Genomic DNA, 21,259 nt, shown 5'->3' on the forward strand with positions numbered 1-21,259 from the left:
TACCCCAAGAATGTCCTGTGATCACTATATTTCCAGGTACAAATTTCTAAAATATAAAGTGGATCATGTCACTCCCCTACATAAGTCATTTAATAGCTCCTCAAAGCTTACTGGTGTGGTAAAAACCCCTAGCATGGGATACAAGATCTCACTCACTCTGCAAGAAACACCCCATTTCCCACCAGTTTTCAATCCCATGGAATCATTTGCATCCTAGGCTTTAGAACACCTGGGTTGCCCTACCTTCCGTTCTCTGCCTGGCAAACTCCTGCTTGCCCTTGGATACAGCTCAAAGATGACCTCCTTATGATATCTACCTTAGGAGACTCGGGAGTTCCTTCCTGTGGTATCCATTACATCTTCTGGAATTATTTATGTTTGCCCAGTAAACTATAAAATCTTCAAGGGCAAGAGCTGTGCCTTCTTCATCTGTGTATCCCCAGTAATTTTTAGCTTAATTCTTGGCACTTGGTATATTCTCAATACTTGCTGTGGAGTGACTGAGTCCTCAAACTGATAAATTGATCCTTAAAGGTGATTTTAAAGAAGAGTAATCATAACAATGTTTTATTTTTCATTTAAAAAGAGTTACTTTGATTAAAAATTTCTAAAACCTAATATTGTCCAAGGAAATTATTAGTACACTGCTAGAGCAACCTGTCCAGAGGGCAGTTTGGCAGTGGGTCTACTTCTGTTAATTTACCACAAGAAAATAATTGAGTATGTGTGTAAATATTTAGTTTAAAAAGTGTCTATTGTTAAAGTATTGTTTATAATAAAAAAATTGGAAACAACTGAAATGTCCCATGATAGAGGATTCGTTAAGTAAATTATAGTATGTCTTTACAATGGAATACAGTGGAGCTGCTAAGAATCATGCTTATAAGATAAAACAAACATTGACATAGAGAAATGTTCATGAGTGGTTGCAAAATGAAGAAAAAATGCTACAATAAAAAAACATATTTCACTTTCATAGAATTTATATATAGGTAGAAAATAAGAAAAGTAATTAATATACATGTTTTAATAGAGATTATCTCTGAATGATGATTGTATAGATATTTTCCACTTTGTTTTTTTTATATTTTCTCCATGTTCCATTTATTACTTTGGCAATGTTTTAATTATTAAAAATAATTCCTGCTAAATCAGACTCAAAGACTTATTTCTACTTTGAATCTGAAATGGATACTAATTTATCTCCTTGTAAGATGTTGATAACTTCTTTGGGAGCCTTTTGGAGAAGATTCACATTCATGCTGCTACTAACAAGCAAGTTTATGCCAGAATATGTCCTGTTATAGTGGCATAAATATGTGTCCATTATAATTCCCAGTGCTGTGTTCGTGTTGCTTATGTTTGCTCTCAAACAAGCGTATTCCTTATCTTCTGTAGGACTGAATAGGCCTTGTACTTATTATTCTATTAACTATTGGTCTCTCCTCTGTCAAAGTTTCATAAACAACTGGTTTAGGTGTTCTCTCCTCATTTTTCTGTCCCTGTGTAAGTGCAGCCAGACACTTCACCCATTTTTTTCCTGTGCGTATTCCATTACCACCAGATCCTCCTCTGACTCTCATATAGTTTGTTCAAAGAACATCTGGTGGGTAAAGGGCATTACTACAAGTTTTCAGTTTCTGACAATGGAATTCCAGAACTTTTCTAAAACTCTCTTTTTTAAAGTGATGCATTGTTTGTTGTAAAAATGTCAAGCAACACAGAAACATATAGAAATAAAGTTTGAGAAATGGTTTCCTAATTATTTTTCTATGCATATATGTATTTAAAGAGGTTGAACTCTACATACTGTTCATTTTGTAAGTGTGTTTGGGAGCTGTCTCCCTATTCATACCTACATCTCTACTTTTATATTTTTTAAATGGTATCGAATTCCATGGTGCAAATATACCATGGTTTCTTTATTCAACCCCCCCCTTGATAAATATTTAGATTGTTTCTAGTTTTTCTCTAATAATAAGGCTACAGTAAACATAAATATTTCTATAAGATAAATTTCAAAGAACATATTATTTCTATAGGAGCTTGGCCAGCCCTTTCGTCCCCATCTTTGTTGTAACCTTGTGTAGAAATGAAGCTTGAATGGATGTTGATTGCTTGACTTCTTGTAATGTGACAAACATTAGAGGAGCAGTGGTGGAAAGGACCGTTACTGTATGGAGAACCTGGGAAGAGATCCATGGTCTTTCTTTGTCATCTCTCTCTCGTCTCTCTTATTTCTGAAGACGTGTTTAAAATGCAGTTTAATCTGTTCACTTTCACACAGCAGTTGTTTAGGTTTCTCTCTGTTCATTTCAATTTTGTTATCAGGACATTAGGGTCATAGTCCATCCGTTCCAAAACTTGGAAGGAGAGACAGAAGTTTGCTTTCTGGGAGTTATTTTGTGAAACCAACACATTATGCATCAGGGCAGAGATATGCAAAGCATCCTTAAAGGGATAGGAGGCTGCCAGGCTGGTTAGATGTGACTGATTACACATATTTTATCTAAGGATGACAGCTTCCTAATTTGGAGATGGGTGCAACTAAACTGTCTCAGCATAAAGGCAATAACCAGTCAAACTGTGTACTTTCTCTCATTCCAACTCTTTGCTCACCAAACACCATTCTCATTAGAACTTGAGTTTCTCTATGGAATTGCCTACAACGAGAACATAAGCTGGCACTCAGAATTTAAAGATGGATGAATAAATTAGCATTCTAGCTTTATATATCAGGCTAGTAAATTTGTGTAATGTTCGCCTGCCCCTTTGAAATGGATACTGTCTTGGTGTGCTGACAAAACTAAGTGTCTGTATATGAAAACCTGAAGACCATTGTAAAAGGAGCCAGGCTGCTGGCCGCCCTACCAGACGAAGCAGCACATTCTCTGTGTTGCTGTGATGAAATGACTTTTCCCCCCAATTCTGTTCTTCACTTAATATTTTCTCATATGCATTTCTCTCCGCCACGCCCCACCCTCCTGCCCGCCTCTCCTCTCGGCAGGCATGTGGGATCTTAGTTCCCAAACCCAGGATCTAGCCTGCGCCCCCTGCAGTGGAAGCACGGAGTCTTAACCACTGGACCGCCAGGGAAACCCCTCATGTGCGTTTCTAAATATGTTGCAGTATAATTTTTAGATCTATTATTAACTATAAGATATTACTTCTAGTTACATTACCATCTAACTGTTCCTCCATTGTTGAATATTGAGGCCATTTTCAGTGTCTTGTCTGATAAATGATTCTACTCTCAAAATCTTCCTACAAAAAGAAGATTTTTCTTCTTTTGCACTTTTTCTTTAGAAGTTCTCAAAATGGGATTATCGGCTCATAGGGTTTGTCAAACTGAACCAATTCACCTTATCACCAATGATGTGGATTTATATATATTTTTTCCTTATAGTCATGCTACTTTGGTTTCTATTATTAAAATATTTGATGAATGAATTCCTTCAAACATACAAGGTAGAAATAATAGCAATCCTAAACAAACTCTTTCAGAAAATATAGCAGGAAGAAGTACTTTCCAAATCATATTGTGAGACCACTATAACCTGATACCAAAACTAGATGAGGACTTTTCAAGGAAAGAAAATGACAGGTGAATATCCCTTGTGAACTTAGGTGTAAAAAACCTTAGCAAATTAAATCTAGCAATGTAATGTAATAAAAATAGTGATGTACTGCTATTTCTTGATGTATTAATTTTTAGACATTTTTAGACATTATCTACAGACTATTCTGATAGATGAGGATTTAGCTCTCTTACACCATTATTTCCTCTGCTTCCCCTTCTCCCCCCAAGTAGTTACATTAAAATTTTATTAATTCAGCGTTCACTGTTCCCATTATTATGCCTGTAAATATTACTTATAGCTGAGCATTTTACCATACTAGGGTTTCTTTTTGTATTTTTTCTGCAAATTATATTTGCCTTGCTTTTTAAATTTGCTTAGTATTCTATTGCTAACTTTTTCCACTCTTTTTAATAGTCTCTCAGCATACTTTTCCACAGGATAATCAAATCAGGTAATCCATTAGTTCACTTTTTTGCCCCCTTGGTGATATCCTGCCTTTAGACCCCCATTCTCCATCTGTTTGGCTTGCTGTTCTCCAAGCCCGCTGACCAGCTGTCCTCCTGGGACTTCCCTTTGCTGTCATCCTTTGAATCCCCTCTTGGAATTTCTCTGTAGTTTGATTCACCACTTCCTGGATCTCCGGTCTTCCTCTTTCTGGGTTTGCTTACTTAGTGTGGCCAAGGATCTCTGTCTCCAATTGGCTAAAATGATGGTACAGTCACACAGAAATCTAGACCACAGATATTTCTAATGATACCCCCTTACTCCTTGGAGGAGTAACATAAAAGGAAGCTTTTATGTTCCTGGGGGTGAAACAAAGTCCCCAAAGCAGGCAGGAGGAGTGCCGTGAGGTCACACTGGTGGAGGACCCAGGAGTGCACTTCTCCTGCACCTCTTCCCACGAGTGGAAGATGGATTCCATTCCACCCTCCCTGGAGGGAGTACCTCTGTCAAGTTGGACCACAGCTCAGTGGGCTCCAGAGGGACAGCTGTAGCTCTCACCTGCTGTCACCATGTCTTGTCTTGTACTTTTATTTTCCCAAAGATACTGTAAGCTGTCTGAGGGTGAGATGATGTCTTATTATATTTAGATTGAACTTCAGTGTCGTTCTAGTTAGGTTTTAGGAGAGAGTGAAATAGATGGGTGTGTTTAATCCACCATCTTAACCCAGAAGTCCTTTGAAGCACTTTTATCAGTTGGCTTCAGTGACACTGTGTTCTCTTGAGTGTCATCTTAGTTCACTTGGTGTTCAACCCCAGTCTCTTGCTGGGTCCCCCTCCTCTTTCTGATCTCTACATGTTGCAGGGCCTCAGGGCTTGACCTTCTCTTCTTTTTTTCTGGATTCATTCCTTAGGTGGCTTCATCCACTCCTAGGCCTGTAAATCCCATCATTATGCTTATGCTTCCCAAATTTATCCCTCTGGACCTTCCTTCTGAATTCAGAACTCCTTTCCCAGAGTCTTCCCTTGCATGGCTGAGAAGCATCTCACCCATCCACCCTCCCTTCCCCTCCCCGGATTCTCCCCAAGCATTCTCCACAGTAAAGGGCCCCACCATAAACCAGCAACTTAGGCTAATTACTTGGTGTCATTCCTTGATTTCTCTCTGAATCTCACATCCAATCTCTCAGAAAATCCTGAAGACTCTATTTTTAAAATATAGTCCAAATTGGGCCGCTTCTCATCACCTTAACCACTCCGTCAGATGTTGTCCTAAGCAGAAAAGCTTTCTGGAGCATGTGTATAAGATAGCACCCTTTTCAGCACAGCGCCCTCTGTACATATGTGAGTATCCAGTCCCAGTGAGGCGCCACAGAATAGATTCTATTTTTCTTCCTTTCCATATCTGTAACTCCCTCCACCAACAGTGAAAAACCTGGTTCCTATCATCCCTCAGCTAAAAGGGGTCTTAGAGATAGAATCTGAGGCCCTGGCATTCCAGAGCAGAAACAGAGTAATCAAGAAGTGAAGTGAGGGGCTTCCCTGGTGGTCCAGTGAGTGGGACTCCGTGCTCCCGATGCAGTAGGTCTGGGTTTGATCCCCAGTCGGAGAACTAGATCCCTCATGCATGTGCAACTAAGAGTCTGCATGCCGCAACTAAGAAGTCTGCATGCTGCAACTGAAAGATCACGCATGCCCAGCGAGGATCCTGCTTGCCGAAGCTGAGACCGGCTCAGCCTAAATAAATAAATAATAAAATATATATATTAAAAAAAAGTGGACTGAGTAGCTGACCGAAGACGACACTAGGTAGCTTGAACAGAATTTTTACGTTTGAAAACTGTGTAACAAGGTGCTTAGTGTTAGAGGAGCGCTAGTGATATGCTATTATAATTTACTTTTAAATGCTCTTTTTGCGTAATTTCTTTTTTTTTTTTTTCCGCGGCACGCGGGCCTCTCACTGCTGTGGTCCCTCCCGCCGCGGAGCACAGGCTCCGGATGTGTAGGCTCAGCGGCCATGGCTCACGGGCCCAGCCTCTCCACGGCATGTGGGATCCTCCCGGACCGGGGCGTGAACCCGTCTCCCCCGCATCAGCAGGCGGACTCTCAACCACTGCGCCACCAGGGAAGCCCCGTAATTTCTTTTGGGAAATGTTCTTAGAGACTAAAATTGCCTGGTACTGAATAACCTTATATTAATACTTAATTCATTACATAATCAACATATATTCTATTTTTTTCTGGGTAAAAAATTGAGGCTGGGGGAAAGCATGTCCCCTGAAATGTCCTCTTCTTAGTTGTATCTTTCTAGGCCTTCTTTCTAGACAGGTGAGATTTTCTGGCATCTGTACCTTAATGTCGCTAGAATAAGGAAGGGAATTTGGAGAAAAGCTACTTCAGCCCAGGAATGTCCCAGCTCTTCTTCATGGAAGTGGCCTCTTCATTTCCTCCACATTGTCCCACTGTTCCAGCTTCCCCTTATCTGCTTGAAAGGATTTCCTGAACATCTGGCTTGTGACAACAGTGGCCTCATAGCCCCTCCCGGAGGCTGGAAGTGACTTTTTTGGGTCACCTTGACACAAGTACTCCAGAGCTTCCTCCCTGGTGTACATATTAGTTCTGGCTGAGGATCACAACATTGTTTAATGTTGGATTTGTAAAAACAGTTAAGTCTAACTGGTGGGCGGGGGTCTTTGAAAATAAATGTACTCTCTCTGTAGTTCGTTTTGCTCATTGCCTAATATATTTTTAAAAAAATGCTCTCAGAGCAGGTACCGTTTTCTGATTCACACAAAGGACCTACTGGGGCCACTGTTTGCCCTGGTTATGTAAGCTTAGAGTCAGGGAGCAAGTGCTGGGAGCAGTGGCATGAGGTTTAGATGCTGTAATAGAGGACAGGGCAGGGAGATGTGAACAGGATGCAGCCAGCTACCAGAGAGGAACGGTGTGAGGAAAGAACCAAGATGCCTATGTGGGCGTCTACTTATTATGAGCTTCTGTTGCCTAGTGTGCAATGTAAACCTCTTCCTTACCATCAGTAAAATCTTCATTACCTTAAAAAAAAAGTGCTGGGGCTTCCCTGGTGGCACAGTGGTTGGGAGTCCGCCTGCCAATGCAGGGGTCACGGGTTCAATCCCTGGTCCGGGAAGATCCCACATGCCATGAAGCCTAGAGGGGAGCCCGTGTGCCCCAAAGAAGACCCAATGCAAGCATGAATAATAATAATAATAAAAAAAGTGCTGCCTAGGGAATCTGAAGAAACCATGTGCCCACCTGTGGAAGATGAGTTCTGCTTCAAGGCCATCAGTTGGGGCAACTTGAAAAAATAAACAGCATTTTTCATGCTTGATATTTACTAATAACTTGCCATCAACAAAAAGCTCCTTTTTTGTTACCTGCCTGGTAACTTGAGACGGAGCTCAAGTCACCAGGCAGGTTCCCGGTGGTGCCACAGATGTTCGAGGTAGGTGGTCTTAAGTACTCGTTGAAATCCCTGTGGGTCTTCCTGGTCCCTCCCTATAGACGTAGATGTTACATTGTTGTTACCTTGCTGTCCCTGGAATTCAGCAGTGTTCTGATCATGTGTTCTCTATGCTTTGGACCCCTGGAATGCCTGTCGCATGAGTTAGATGACTGTATGTGTGACCTAGGATTTTCCACTACTTAAGCCTGTCTTGGTTTGCTTTTTTCTTTTTTTGAGCTGAATTCCATGGCAACACTAAAGAATGTGTCTGTGTTGCTTTTTTTTTTTTTAATAGGGTACCAGAACATCTTGTGAAGAGCATAACTTGGCAGACATTGCAAGCCGTAAATTTTTGCCATAAACACAATGTAAGTCTCATGATCTCCCTCTAAAAACCAGAAGGCTGCCCTTAAGCTGAGGTGGAGCCTTTGTACAAAGTTTATATCATACTTTTGTGGATAGAATTTTTTACCCAAATCTTCGTAAGCCTGGTTGGGGTAAGTAGACGCTAAAAATGCCAACCTAGCTAGTCCTTCTTGTTCAGGTTTTAAAGATGCATTTTTATGATTTTAAGAAAGTAGTTATTTTTACGTTGCTTAGGAACTGCTCAGATATAAGGTAGGATCCCATTCACTTGGAGTCCGTGTTGGTCTGGAACCCTCAAAATACTCTGAAATTGGGGAGGGGAACCCCAGGTGGCTCATGCTTGTTGAGGGCAGTACGTGGAGTCTCAGGTGCCATGCACACGTACTAGTGTCTGCGTTGGTGAGATAGAGGTGCCAAGTCTGCAACAAAGCAGCCAGTGGAAACCTCTAGCACTCCCAGCCACAGCGAGGCTGGCGGGAAGCACAGTGGACCGCTGCCCAGGTGGTGTGACTTCACAGATGCTGGGAACCCTGCTGTTCCTTCCAATACAACATGGCCCAGTCCCTGTGCACAGAAGCCAGACTCCAACATCAGAGCTTCATTTTGGCCACAAGGGCAATTTACCGCAATATGTCATCCTGACAACAGCCAGGGTCCAATTTCACTGGTGGGGCTGAATCCCCTTCCTCACGCTGTTCTAAATGTTTTTTTTTTTTTCCCCTGAAGCTGCCTTCCCAGAGAAGCAAATATGAGAGTAGGCGGCACTTCTCCCGGCTGTTCCTCCACCTAGCTCACGGCTACAGTCCTTGTCCAAATGCATGCATAGCAGGGAGCGTGGACACCTTATAGGTACTGTGAGTGAGGGCTAGCAGTTTCCTGAGAGCAGGTTTTAGGATGGGGGAGCAAGAGAGACTGCAGAAAGGCCCTGGTGGGGAAAAGCAGAGACACTAAGAACAAATATATCCGCATACCACAGTTCCCTGGAGAGCCCCTGAAGCTGTTTGGCCACATGTGCATTGGGGGGAGGGTTGTAGAAACTTGTAAAGAATTCCCAGAGCAGAATAGGAGCACATTCTTGCTTACGAGTACTTCTGACCATCTGTCATCATGATATTCAGGGGTGTACCCATTTATAGTAATATTTGAAGCCAGTGGTTAAAAAAAAAGTGGAGATCTCAGAGCCATTATTTGCTGAGAATCAGATAGATTGTAATAAAATAATTCAGTTATTTCCCCCCAGTTTTTCCAGAATAATAAATACCCATGGGGAAACACAGTGAGGTCTCACCCCGAAGATCCTTTGGAGTGAGAACTAGGCCAGGCCCAAGAGGAAACTCTGTCATCTCTCCAGATTCTAGAGAGTCAAGATCATCCCAGGGTATCAGCCACGAAGTCTCCAACATTCTCCTCCAGAGAGGAAAACACTTGGAAGAAGGGAAGGTTATTAGGAACCTGAACAGTACTATGACCCCACGGTTGTTTTTATGTAATTTTAATTAGGTTGTTGATTTGTTCCTTGCCAAAAAATTGTTATTTAATAAGAAAATCATGTGAAGATTCTTAAACATTCTTCCAGCATCACCCTGTTAAGCAATGTCAGCTGTAGTCTGGAAACCACAGGTGATTTGTGTCTAAACTCTGGCATGGGGACTACATCCCGTGGGGTGGAGGCACAGAAAGAAGGCTGGATGTGTGTGGGACGGAGCTGACATCTAGCGACCCCCCAGAGGGTGAGCACTGCCTGCTCTTATTTATCTGGTGGGGACGAATGTCAGAGCTGGAAGGGAGGTCTCTTGGCAAGCTGCTGCTTCCCGCCCTTCTCTTTCCCAGCTTATCTCAGTAGGCCCAGGGCTTGTCCTGTTTACCAGGCGGAATGTGTTCTGTTCTCAGTTAAACAACTAGATTGTGAATTCTGCTTAGGCACCAACTTGCAGCTCCTGCAGCCATGCTGCAGGCCTCACCCAGAGCCTTTTAACATTTTCCCTGTCACCTAAGGTAGCCAGATTAAATACAGGACACCCAGTTAAATGTGAATTTCAGGTGAACAATCATAACACTTTAGTATAAATATGTCCCAAACATTGCATGGGGCATACTTATACTAAAAAATTATTTGTTGTTTATCTGGCTACCCTACTTTCATTTTTCCTTTCACACTTGTTGGTCTTTAGGGACCCTTCAGGAATCTGGGCTGACTCAGGCTGTGATGGGTATGGTACTAGGTTTATTTTAGGCTGCTGTTCTGTAGTCTGTTTTCCAAAAGGCCAGTGAGAGGTTCAAACGATTTCTCAAATATTTGCTAAATATTCATATGTTTTATTTAGTCCATGTATTGTAGTTGCTCCTTTCTAATCTACTTTGGTTTGGTGTTTGTGATTAGTGCATACACAGAGACGTAAAGCCAGAAAACATCCTCGTCACAAAACATTATGTGATTAAGCTTTGCGACTTTGGATTCGCTCGGCTTTTGAGTGAGTATTGAAGTTTTCTTTAGTTAAGTGTCAAAGCTGGAAAGATTTTTAATATGATAAAGAATCTAAATGTTATAGAAAGCTGGTTCCTGTATATTTAGGGCATAAGCTTGCTATAAATTACACGTCTGCAATTAATTGAAAACATGTCGATATACACTGGTTTAAAATGTATGCTATCTGTAAATTTTACCACAGTAAAGTGCTTATTAAAAAGTATGTTAGCCTCCTGGTTTCTACCATGTTTTGCTAAAATAGTACATTTTAGAACTACTGTTTTAGAAGAGTGGTTTTCAACCTTGGCTGTAGATTAGAATCATCTGGGAAACTATAAACTCTAACTATAAAAACTATATTGATACCCCTCCAGGGATTCTGGTTTAATTGGGCTGGGGGGGTACCCAAACATCAGTAATTTTTAAAATACTGTATTCCAAGTGATTTTAATGTGCACCCAGTATTGTGAACCACTGATTTAGGAAAGCCACAGATGGAACACAAGCTTGATTTCTCAGGTCTTCCCCCTCCTGGTTTTGATTCCTCGCTTGCACTGCTCTCTCTGTTTTCCATGTCCCATCACTGGCCAGCTGGACCGAGTGACTACTACACAGACTATGTGGCCACCAGGTGGTACCGCTCCCCAGAGCTGTTGGTGGGGGACATGCAGTACGGCCCCCCAGTAGACGTTTGGGCAATTGGCTGTGTCTTTGCTGAGCTGCTGTCAGGAGTGCCTCTGTGGCCCGGAAAATCAGATGTGGATCAGCTCTATCTGATTAGGAAAACCTTGGGTAAGTGGTGTTTCTGTCCCGCCTTTTGGAAACTGGATAGTTTTACCCGTGTCAGTGCTGGGCAGAGCCAAGTTCCTAGTCTCATCTAATGCCCTTTACAGTCACAAAGAGGGAAAGTCTCAATGAAATGGCTCCATTAACGGTCCAGGTTTGTTTTAAGAAAAAGAATCAGCGATTTTGAGTATGTTCTAATTGTCCAAAAAGACACAAGATTCTCTCTTCAACATAGTTTGGATCAAGTTAAACTCCGAAGAATGATGATAGCAACAATAAAAACATACATTTCTATAAGAGCCTAGCAGTCTACAGAATGCTGTTGTGTTTCGCTTCATTTATTATGATGTGGTAATTCATTCTCTGGATGTCCTTGACTCCAGCCTGTCAGGCTAGTTCGGATTATTCAGATGCTATTTAGAAGATGCTCAACCTTCTAAGTGTCGGGAAGAAAGCCTGGTTCTTCGTATGTCACCCTTCTTGTTTTACTTTCCCACCCCCAAAGTCCTTTCCTTTGTTTCTACTCTTGGGGAATAGCGGGGAGGAGAAGAGGGGGAAGGAAGGGACAGATGAACAGATCTGTGAGCAGTCATTGATCCCTTCAGAAGTCGGGGAGTTGAGCTATGACTCCCAGTTTGAAGCAAGCTTTTTTCCCTTGAAACTCATGTAGCATCTGCTGTTGCCATGTCTTGTCTTGTACTTGTGTCTTGTGCTTGCATCATTCCAAAGGTGCTGTAAGCTGCCTGAGGCTGAGATCCTGTCTTTTATTTCTATTTATCCTCCACCAACATCTGCACACAGTAGGCAGTAAGTATTTGCTGGTAGCTTTTGCTGAGTGACATGTAAGTCACCTTGGAGCCCTGCCAGGGGCACTGTGTTTTCCCAGTGATTTTTGGGCACTATGTCCATGTCCTACCCCCCAGCTCTCCGGTGGAAGAAGGTTATTAAGGTACAGACAATGTGCTCATGAGGAAAGGAAGCTCACTGAGACCTGGGACAAGGCATTAGAGAGCATATTTTGTCGGCTCGTCCAAAATGGGCAAGGACAGCAGTTTTTGGATTTGAGTGAAAGGTAAAGTTCCGAGACAAACTGGTAAATTTAGCCAACTTGATACCCTGAGGTTGGAACTCCAGCCCAGTCCAATAGCAGCGTTTCCGGGGCCCTGGCTGGCAGGCTTTCACTGTTCACTCTGCTCTGGGAAGTGGGCCTGGGTGTGCCAGGGGTGCCCTTCTGAGCATCTCCATCTGTTCTCTGAACAAAATTCCTCTTCAGATGTCATATCCCTGGAATTTTACATGAGGGCGATTTTAGCTTATTTGGCTGAAATGTGGGCAGGTGAGCCTCACATAATCCCCCAGAATATGGAAATGCTCCTTTTGTTTTATTACTTCACATCCTTAGTGCTTCTAGACAGTACATAAAGTGGGATTTCCAAGTGATTGCAATTTGGTAAAACAAGTAAAGGTGGTTCCAATTTGGAAACATATTCCTTCTAGCTAGATTTTTCATGCTTTGTTTCCTCCCTCCCTCCTTCCCTTTCTGTGCTCCTTTCCAAACCCTAACGCTTCCTTTCTCAGATATTTATTGAGTGCTTGCTACGTGTCAGGCACTGTTCTAAGCGCTAGGCCAATACACTTTTATCTCGACCCATCAGTATTCAGTGAATATGATTTTGATTTGTGGTTGTTGCACTTTTGCTAATTTTTAAAATTTAATTTAATTTATTTTTTATGCAGCAGGTTCTTATTACTTATCTGTTTTATACAGATTGGTGTATACATGTCAATCCCAATCTCCCAATTCATACCACCACCACCACCACCCCCCGCCGCTTCCTCCCCTTGGTGTCCATACGTTTGTTACATCTGTGTCTCTATTTCTGCTCTGCAAATGGTTCATCTGTACCATTTTTCTAGGTTCCACAAATATGCATTAATATACGATATTTGTTTTTCTCTTTCTTTCACTCTGTATTACAGTCTCTAGGTCCATCCATGTCTATACAAATGACCCAATTTCCTTCCTTTTTATGGCTGAATAATCTTCCATTGTATACATGTACCACATCTTCTTTATCCATTCGCCTGTTGATGGGCATTTAGGTTGCTTCCATGTACTGGCTATCGTAAATAGTGCTGCAGTGCACATTGGGGTGCGTGTATCTTTTTGAATTATAGTTTTCTCAGGGTATACGCCCAGTAGTGGGATTGCTGGGTCGTATGGTAGTTCTAGTTTTAGTTTTTTAAGGAGCCTCCATACTGTTCTCCATAGTGGCTGTATCAATTTACATTCCCACCAACAGTGCAAGAGGGTTCCCTTTTCTCCACACCCTCTCCAGCATACTTTCGCTATTTAAAAAAAGCCATTATTTGTTAGTGTGTGTATGTGTGTGTGCACGCACACGCTTCTGAGTTGTTTGGTTTGGACTCCTCAAACATTTTGTGAGCCTTTGAGGGGCAAGAACGTTGCAGCCTTTAGTTTCCGTTCATGCCTTCTCTGTGCCTAACACAGTACTCCACCCACTGTGGGTCTCGGCACAGTTTGTTGAAAGTTCCCTCAGTGCCTCTCCCTCTGATTGGAGAAGCAAATTGCAGCCTTTGTAGGTATAGGCACTGACCAACATAGCACCAGTGGAAGGAAACCATAGAGCAGTGCTTGCTAACTGATCTAATTTTCTTTGAGAGGATGAAAAAGACTTTATTTTCTATTTATTTATTTTTTGTGGGGTTTTTTTGGGTTTTTTTAAAAATTTTTATTGATGTATAGTTGATTTATAATATCATGTTAATTTCAGGGAGCTATACTCAGTATTTTGTAATATATACAACCTATCTAATTTTACCTTTCTCTTTCTTCTTGTCCAAAGGAGACCTCATTCCTAGGCACCATCAAGTATTTAGCACAAATCAGTACTTCAGTGGGGTAAAAATTCCAGACCCTGAAGATATGGTGAGTGACCCACTTTGGAAAGAGCTCTGCATGTCAGAGCTAAGGTTACCAGGGTGTTTAAGGGGGATCATTCTCACTCGATGAATGTACATGAGGAGTTGCAGGCTAACTAGGTTTTGGTAGTTATGCACCAGCCTGAGCCCCATGGTCCACTTGGCAATGGAAGATCAGTCTAAGAGTAAAAAAGAAAACTGGGACAAATTGACTAGCAAGATCATGGCCTTCAGTGCTAAGTTACAGATTGCTGATAGAGCTTAGCCAGCATCTTGGACAGGAATGCAGAGCTACCTGCCCCAGCCTCACCTGTCCTTCATCATTTTCAGCAGTGGAAGCTATGAAGCTCAGAGCCAATTAACTTTTAGACAATGACTCATCCAGGGAAAATCCAGCGTTGTCCAAACCCCCTACTCTACTGCGCTTTCACTCCCAGACTGGGGGAAAACGGTGATGAACTTGCTTGGCCAGCCTTACTCTCATACCTGTCCCCTATGGCCAATGTGTGGAAAACACATTTTTCAAAAATTGAAGAAAATTTAAAACATGCATATCCTAACCCACTTTCAAGAATTTATTCCAATGAAACTATTAGACAAAAGCATAAAGATATGACATTCTTTTTTTTAATTGGGGTATAGTTGGTTTACAGTGTTGTGTTAGTGTCTACTGTACAGCAAAGTGGAGTTCCCTGTGCTATACAGCAGGTTCTCATTTTATACATATTAGTGTATATGTGTCAATCCCAGTCTCCCAGTTCATCCCACCACCACCCCTTTTCCCCCTTGGTGTCCATACGTTTGTTCTCTACATCTCTGTCTCTGTTTCTACCTTGCAAATCGGTTCACCTGTACCATTTTTCTAGATTCCACATATATGCGTTAATATACGATATTTGTTTTTCTCTTTCTGACTTACTTCACTCTGTATGACAGTCTCTAGGTCCATCCACATCTCTACAAATGACCCAGTTTCATTCCTGTTTATGGCTGAATAATATTCCATCATATATATATATACCACATCTTCTTTATCCTGTCATCTGTTGATGGACATTTAGGTTGCTTCAGTGACCTGGCTATTGTAAATTGAGCTGCAATGAACATTGGGGTGCATGTGTCGTTTTGAATTGTGTCGTCTCAGGGTATATGCCCGGAAGTGGGATTGCTGTGTCATAGGGTAATTCTATTTTTAGTTTTTTAAGGAACCTTCATACCGTTCTCCATAGTGGCTCTATCAGTTTACATTCCCACCAACAGTGCAAGAGGGTTCCCTTTTCTCCACATCCTCTCCAGCATTTATTGTTTGTAGATTTTCTGATGATGCCCAATCTAACCGGTGTGAGGTGATAACTAATTGTAGTTTCGATTTGCATTTCTCATGACATTCTTTAATAGAAATCATTTCCTTTAGTGTTCCATCAGTGGGGAATTAATTAAATAAGTTATGGTATGTCCTTACAATAGAAGTACCACATAGCTAATAAAAATAGATTCGTATGTAATCACCTAAAAAAATGTCCGCAACATATTGCTAAATGAAAAAGAAAGTTACAAAACAGTATATATAATTTGACATAAAATTAATAAATATTTAATAAATATACACATTTACATGTATAAATATAAAATAATATGACAACCTCTGGAAAATCAGGCAAAGATTTTTACGTTAGTGAAATAAATGGCTGCAAAGATATACACCAAAATATTAACAGTGAATGTCTCTTTGTGGTGGGATGATTTGTTTCTTTCTTTATGGTTTTTTAATATTTTCAAAAGTCTTCTAATGAGCCTGTATTATACTCAGAAACATTTCTGAGCACAGTTAAGGTCTGTGAGATCCTGAGTTCCTACTGCCTAAGGAAGGTACTTTCAAACTGAAACTAACCCTTCTCCATTACTCAGTTTCCAGATGGAAGGTCCATCCAGTTCCACTGGAGCTGTCTGTTCTCCCAACCTCTTGGCCTGTCCTGCAGTGAAGTCTCCCACCTCCCACTTCCCCGCCACCCCTGCTCCTGCAGCGCTAGGAATAGGAAAAGTGGGGCAGCTGGGAGCCTGCGGGGCCGCAGAAGCAGGAATGACACCTGACATATGGGAGGTGACCCAGCCGGCTCCCTTGTGACCTGGACGTTCCCAGTTTCACGCTAAATATCCCTTAGCGATTTCCTGTTCGCTTTTCTACCCGGGAAGCCTCCGAAACAACCCAGGTTTCATCAGTTTCATCAGTGTAAAAGGCTTCCTATGGTTTCCCAGAGGTTGTGCTGCAGGCGATTTCCTGTTGACAGAAACACAGGAAGAAGTGGGGGGGCTGTGCTGGTTGAACATCTGTGCCCCAGTCCCTCTGCGGGTCAGCAACCCGGCCCCAGAGAGGCCTGCTTGCTTCTGGGGCAGGGAAACCGGCTAAGCAGGCGGGATGGGCCCATCCTATCGCAGCCAACCAGCCGGCCTCGTCCCAGGCGTCCTTGCTGAGACAGCAGGGCTCAATGTCAGCAATGTCAAGGCAATCCCCAGAGGTGCTCAGATTCAACACACAGAAATAGCAAGAGAAATAGTTTAGCTATGGGGGTGGAGAGGGCCGCTCTCAAAGGCTGATACAAACCCGCTTTAGGATTTTTTTTTTCCCTGTTGGTCTGAAGAGCCTCAGTTTTGGAGTTTCCTATCTCTTATTAGTGATGAATAACTGCACACTCAGGAATTGGTTGTTGTTGGCTGGTTCCCCTGTCCCAAGTAACACTGTGCTCTTAATCTTGATGGCAGCACCAGGGAACTGCCATCTTTAAACACACAACACACCTGGTCATTTATTTGACTCCGCTTGGCTAGCTCTTAATTTCTCAGCTCCCCTCCTCTTTAGCCTCTTTATCAGCTGTATATCTCTTTAACTGGCCTGTCTGCCTGACATAGGCATTCCTTCTACTTTATAGTGTTTATTATTCCTGATTGTCTCCTGCCTGTGACTGGAGCAAAAGAGCCTTAAAGGGCCAAAGGGAGATTGATGAATTGTCTGCTCAGGAGACTCTTTAAACAGTAGGATGATCAGGGAAACAGCAGGCTCTTGTGGGATGAGAGAACAGTGTTTATTCCAGAAAACCAAGAAACATTTTCTGGGTCGGGAAAAAAATCTATTTTGTAGCTCCCTTTATGTAAATGTCAATAAATGCAATAATCAGAGCCCCTTTCTATAAATGCCAAGATAAATGCCAAAAATTATTCTAAGGCAAGGCAAGTTATATAAGTTGAGGCAGAAAAAAAGGAAATAACAATTGCTTGACGAGTGTTTTGGGTTTTTTTCCTCTCCTTAGTATTCCCTCACAATTTGCTACCTGCATCAGTTCTTCAGGAAGTGAAGGGGGTTAATGGTTAGGAAGAAAATTTGGAAAAGCAATTTGGAGGTGGGGAGAGAAGGAGCTTATAAAACAATTTGGAGGTGGGGAAAGAAGGAGCTTATGAAACAGACACAGGGAGGTGGGGTGGGCAGAGAGTGGAAGAGGCGAAGAAGGTGCCAGGAAGATGCTTCTCTCACTCAAAAGAAATTCAATCTGAGGTAACCTTATATTTGAATATATGCTGTAAACAAAATCCCTGTTTTCTTTTCTTTAACAGGAACCACTTGAATTAAAATTTCCAAACATCTCTTATCCTGCCCTGGGGCTCTTAAAGGTAAAATCATGGCTTCCAACAGACCTGGAAGCACACGGCAGCTGCATCACTAGGGAATCTGAATGATGTATGTCAATCCATGGATTGAAAAGTGTTCCTTTTAGAATTCTCCTTCTCCTTTGAAAAGTATACATATTTTCCATTTTTTAAAATGGGTCACATAACAGTGAAAACATCTGAAAGTATTTTTCACTTTAAATAAACTTAAACTGTATTTGAAATCTAAATTAACACAAAATAGAAATTTAAGATTGGGGTGGTTTGTTTTACAAAAGGATCCTTTTCTTCAAAAAAATGTTTAGCCATAGGATTCTTTTAAATAGCCAACTCCCTAGTATATTGGAAATAGGTTTTGATTTCAAAACTTGATTTATATACACATTTTCAGAAATATAATAGCCCTTATGTAAAATGAGGTACCAATTAAAATGTTTGCAAGTTACAGACAATGTCCCACCCATTTCAAAAAGTATTTAAAACATTTACTGATGCATTTATAATTTTAAAAAATGAGACAGTTCCTTGGGGTATGTAATTGTGAGATTTAATCTATCCAAGTATGAGCCCTCTGGCCTATTTACTGGCAAAGCAAATAGTTAAGAATGATGTAACATAAAGAGATGTATATTATGCCTCTCCTTCCTTACATACACATAGATACTTGTAATGCATGGACTATTTCTGGAAGAATATACTTAAAATAACTGATTTTAGAAGGGAGAATGGAAGAACTAGAGTGCTGAAGGGACTCTGCTACATGCTGTATAAATTTTATTTTTACCATGTGTGATTTTTTAAATAAAAAACTAGTTTTTACTAAGTACAGGCAAGGAACCAAATGGGTTAGGTGGATTATTCTGGTGAGACACTGAGGTGAACTCAAAAATCGTATCCTACTCCCTCAGGGCAGAGCGCCAAATGCCTCAGGAACAGAACAAGGTGGAGAAAATGATTTTTTTTGTTACTACTCCTAGAAACTATTTATTAATTCATTATGTGGTTACCCATGAATGATTGTGGAAGGAACGAAAGTTTTCCCCCCTTTTGTTCCCAACTGAAGAGTTTAATCTTTCAAAGAAGAAAAAAATGACTTCAATAAGTTAATGCAATTTTAAAGAAGTAAGGAGAGGGTATTTTCTGTTCTTTCAGGGCTGTCTCCACATGAATCCTGCCGAGAGACTGACATGTGAGCAGCTGTTGGGGCATCCGTATTTTGACAGCATCAGAGAAATAGGGGATTTGGCAAAAGAGCATGAGAAATCAACAGGGAAGACCCTAAGACAGAGCCGAAAGCACCTGCCGCGGGTAAAGATGGGGCACTGCTTTACAGAAGCATCCAAGGTTGTAATTTCAAATGAGCTCATACCTTCCACCTGGTGCGGAGAGTCTCAATCTATACTTGAGGTGGCAATTGTGGCTTGCAGCTCCAGCACCTTTATCCCTGCCTGAGGACACACAGGTCACAAGCTCTACCAACCAGGGTCCCAAAGACATCTGCCTGCTAAGGGCCCTTCTCCCAGAATCCTAAAGGTGACCTTGCCCAGCAGCTCCCTGCTGCCAGCCAGGGGCCAGGGCTTTTGGTGTGCATGAGCACAGATCCCAGCCAGGGAAAAGAAGCGTGCTTCTTATGCTTTGGAAAACAAAATCAAATTTATCCCGGTTAGCTCTCTGTCATCAAGTTTACCTTCAGTATTGATTGACATTCCAGGTTTATCTAAAAAAGGAACTGTTTTCCTCCCTGATCCATTAATCATCAGAGTTGGCTAGTGTAAATGTGGTGACGAGTGCTTTCAGTGGGAGCAGCAGAACAGTGCATTTAACCAGATCACAGCATCCAGGCTGCACACTGGGAGCCTGTGGAGAATTGTGACTGGTGTAAAGTGGCAGAATGGCCTTACATTAAGTGTCTTGTCATAAGCCAAAAGCTGTAATAATTTAGGATGGACTGTAGTTGGAACCACAATTAAGATGAGCTGGCTGCTCCTGGTTGCTTCTGGATCTGCTCAGGTACCCCTTAAGCTATAGATTATCTTGTCTTAGTCTTTCCCTTTGCAGCCTCCTCTGCCCAGTATGCTGAGTCGCACCTGGGTGGTGTTTGTGAGGTTTGGAGGAGAGAAGAGGGTGTACGGTCCATTATGAACAGGTACAGCATGAAACCCAGGGCCCTAAAAGACCAGAGTTATGAAATTAAGAATGCTTTTAATGCAAAACAGACTGGAAATAGACTTTCCCCTCAGAGTTACCCCTTATCTTGCTGTTTCTTTGTGTTCAAGAATCTTAGAACCGTTGAATTACAGGGGATTTTAGAAAACCTCATCCCTTCTTTTAAAGAAACTGGAATTAAAACTTTAAAAAGTGGGACTTAGGGCTTCCCTGGTGGCACAGTGGTTGAGAGTCCACCTGCCGATGCAGGGGACACGGGTTCGTGCCCAGGTCCGGGAGGATCGCACATGCCGCGGAGCGGCTGGGCCCGTGAGCCATGGCCGCTGAGCCTGTGCGTCCGGAGCCTGTGCTCCGCAATGGGAGAGGCCACAACAGTGAGAGGCTCGCGTACCGAAAAAAAAAAAAAAAAAGTGGGACTTCCCTGGTGGCGCAGCGGTTAAGAATCTGCCTGCCAATGCAGGGGACATGGGTTAGAGCGCTGGTCCGGGAAGATCCCACATGCCTCAGAGCAACTAAGCCCATGCGCAACAACTGAGCCTGTGCTCTAGAGCTCGTGCGCCACAACTACTGAGCCCCTGTGCCACAACTACTGAAGCCCATGCGCCTAGAGCCCATGCTCCGTGACAAGAGAAGCCACCGCAATGAGAAGCCCGTGCACCACCACGAAGAGTAGCCCCCGCTCACCGCAACTAGAGAAAGCCCGCACGCAGCAACAGATCCAATGCAGCCAAAAAAAAAACCCAAAAAACTTAAAGTGGATTGTCAATGGCAGAAAGTGAGACTTGTAGCAGAGTTGTGACTAGAACCTCAGGATGAGCCACCTGCCCATAAATGCTACTGAAATAGGCACCAATTAAAAAAAAAAAAAGAGGGTCTTGATGGAAATATTTTTACTTGAAAGACTAGGGGAACCCAACTAATTTGTGTGTTGCTTGTAGGTCCCAATTGTTTGATTTAAAAGTACTTGTTTTTCAGATACCTAAGGCCATATAGTACTGTACAAAAAAAAATGTGTTCCCTTACTTTCATTTGACATTGACGATAAATTCAAACATTTTCTGGCAGGATGAAAGGAGCAGTTTTGCCTTTTTAACTAAGGTAGTAGGTGGGCAAATCACCTGAGTGCTCCAGACATCAGTTTTCTTCACTACAGGACAGGATACTGGCTTAAATGATCCCTAAGGTCCCAGCAAGCTCTTAACCCCCATGAATCTATGCTTTTTCCCAGTAATGTTAACATGTAGATTTTCCCTTCTTTTTCATATTCTCTAAATTGCCTTTAATGTGCATGTTTTGCTTTATAATAGAAAATAAATATTGAAAAGAAAAAGCAGAGACCAAATTTATGGGAGGGGGTGAGCTCCACATCCTTCAATTCCACCCCTG

At 42.1% G+C, this 21,259-nt stretch overlaps 1 protein-coding gene across 5 annotated transcripts in view; it reads left to right on the forward strand.

Annotated features, from left to right (window-relative positions):
- CDKL1 (cyclin dependent kinase like 1) overlaps window positions 1-21,259 on the forward strand; it is a 63,124-nt gene that overhangs the window by 39,740 nt on the left and 2,125 nt on the right. For 3 of the 5 annotated variants that reach the window (XM_067736405.1, XM_067736386.1, XM_067736416.1), the window contains 6 exons: window positions 7,781-7,853; window positions 10,232-10,322; window positions 10,910-11,110; window positions 13,972-14,054; window positions 17,654-17,710; window positions 18,860-21,203. In XM_067736405.1, coding sequence (XP_067592506.1) covers window positions 7,781-7,853; window positions 10,232-10,322; window positions 10,910-11,110; window positions 13,972-14,054; window positions 17,654-17,710; window positions 18,860-19,159 — 805 coding nt within the window. In that variant the 3' untranslated portion in view covers window positions 19,160-21,203. Of the gene's footprint in view, window positions 1-7,780; window positions 7,854-10,231; window positions 10,323-10,909; window positions 11,111-13,971; window positions 14,055-17,653; window positions 17,711-18,859; window positions 21,204-21,259 lie in introns of those variants that run through there. The other 2 variants (XM_067736396.1, XM_067736427.1) reach the window with 2 other exon arrangements.

Source organism: Pseudorca crassidens, chromosome 1 (assembly GCF_039906515.1).
Source record: "Pseudorca crassidens isolate mPseCra1 chromosome 1, mPseCra1.hap1, whole genome shotgun sequence".
NCBI lineage: Eukaryota > Metazoa > Chordata > Mammalia > Artiodactyla > Delphinidae > Pseudorca > Pseudorca crassidens.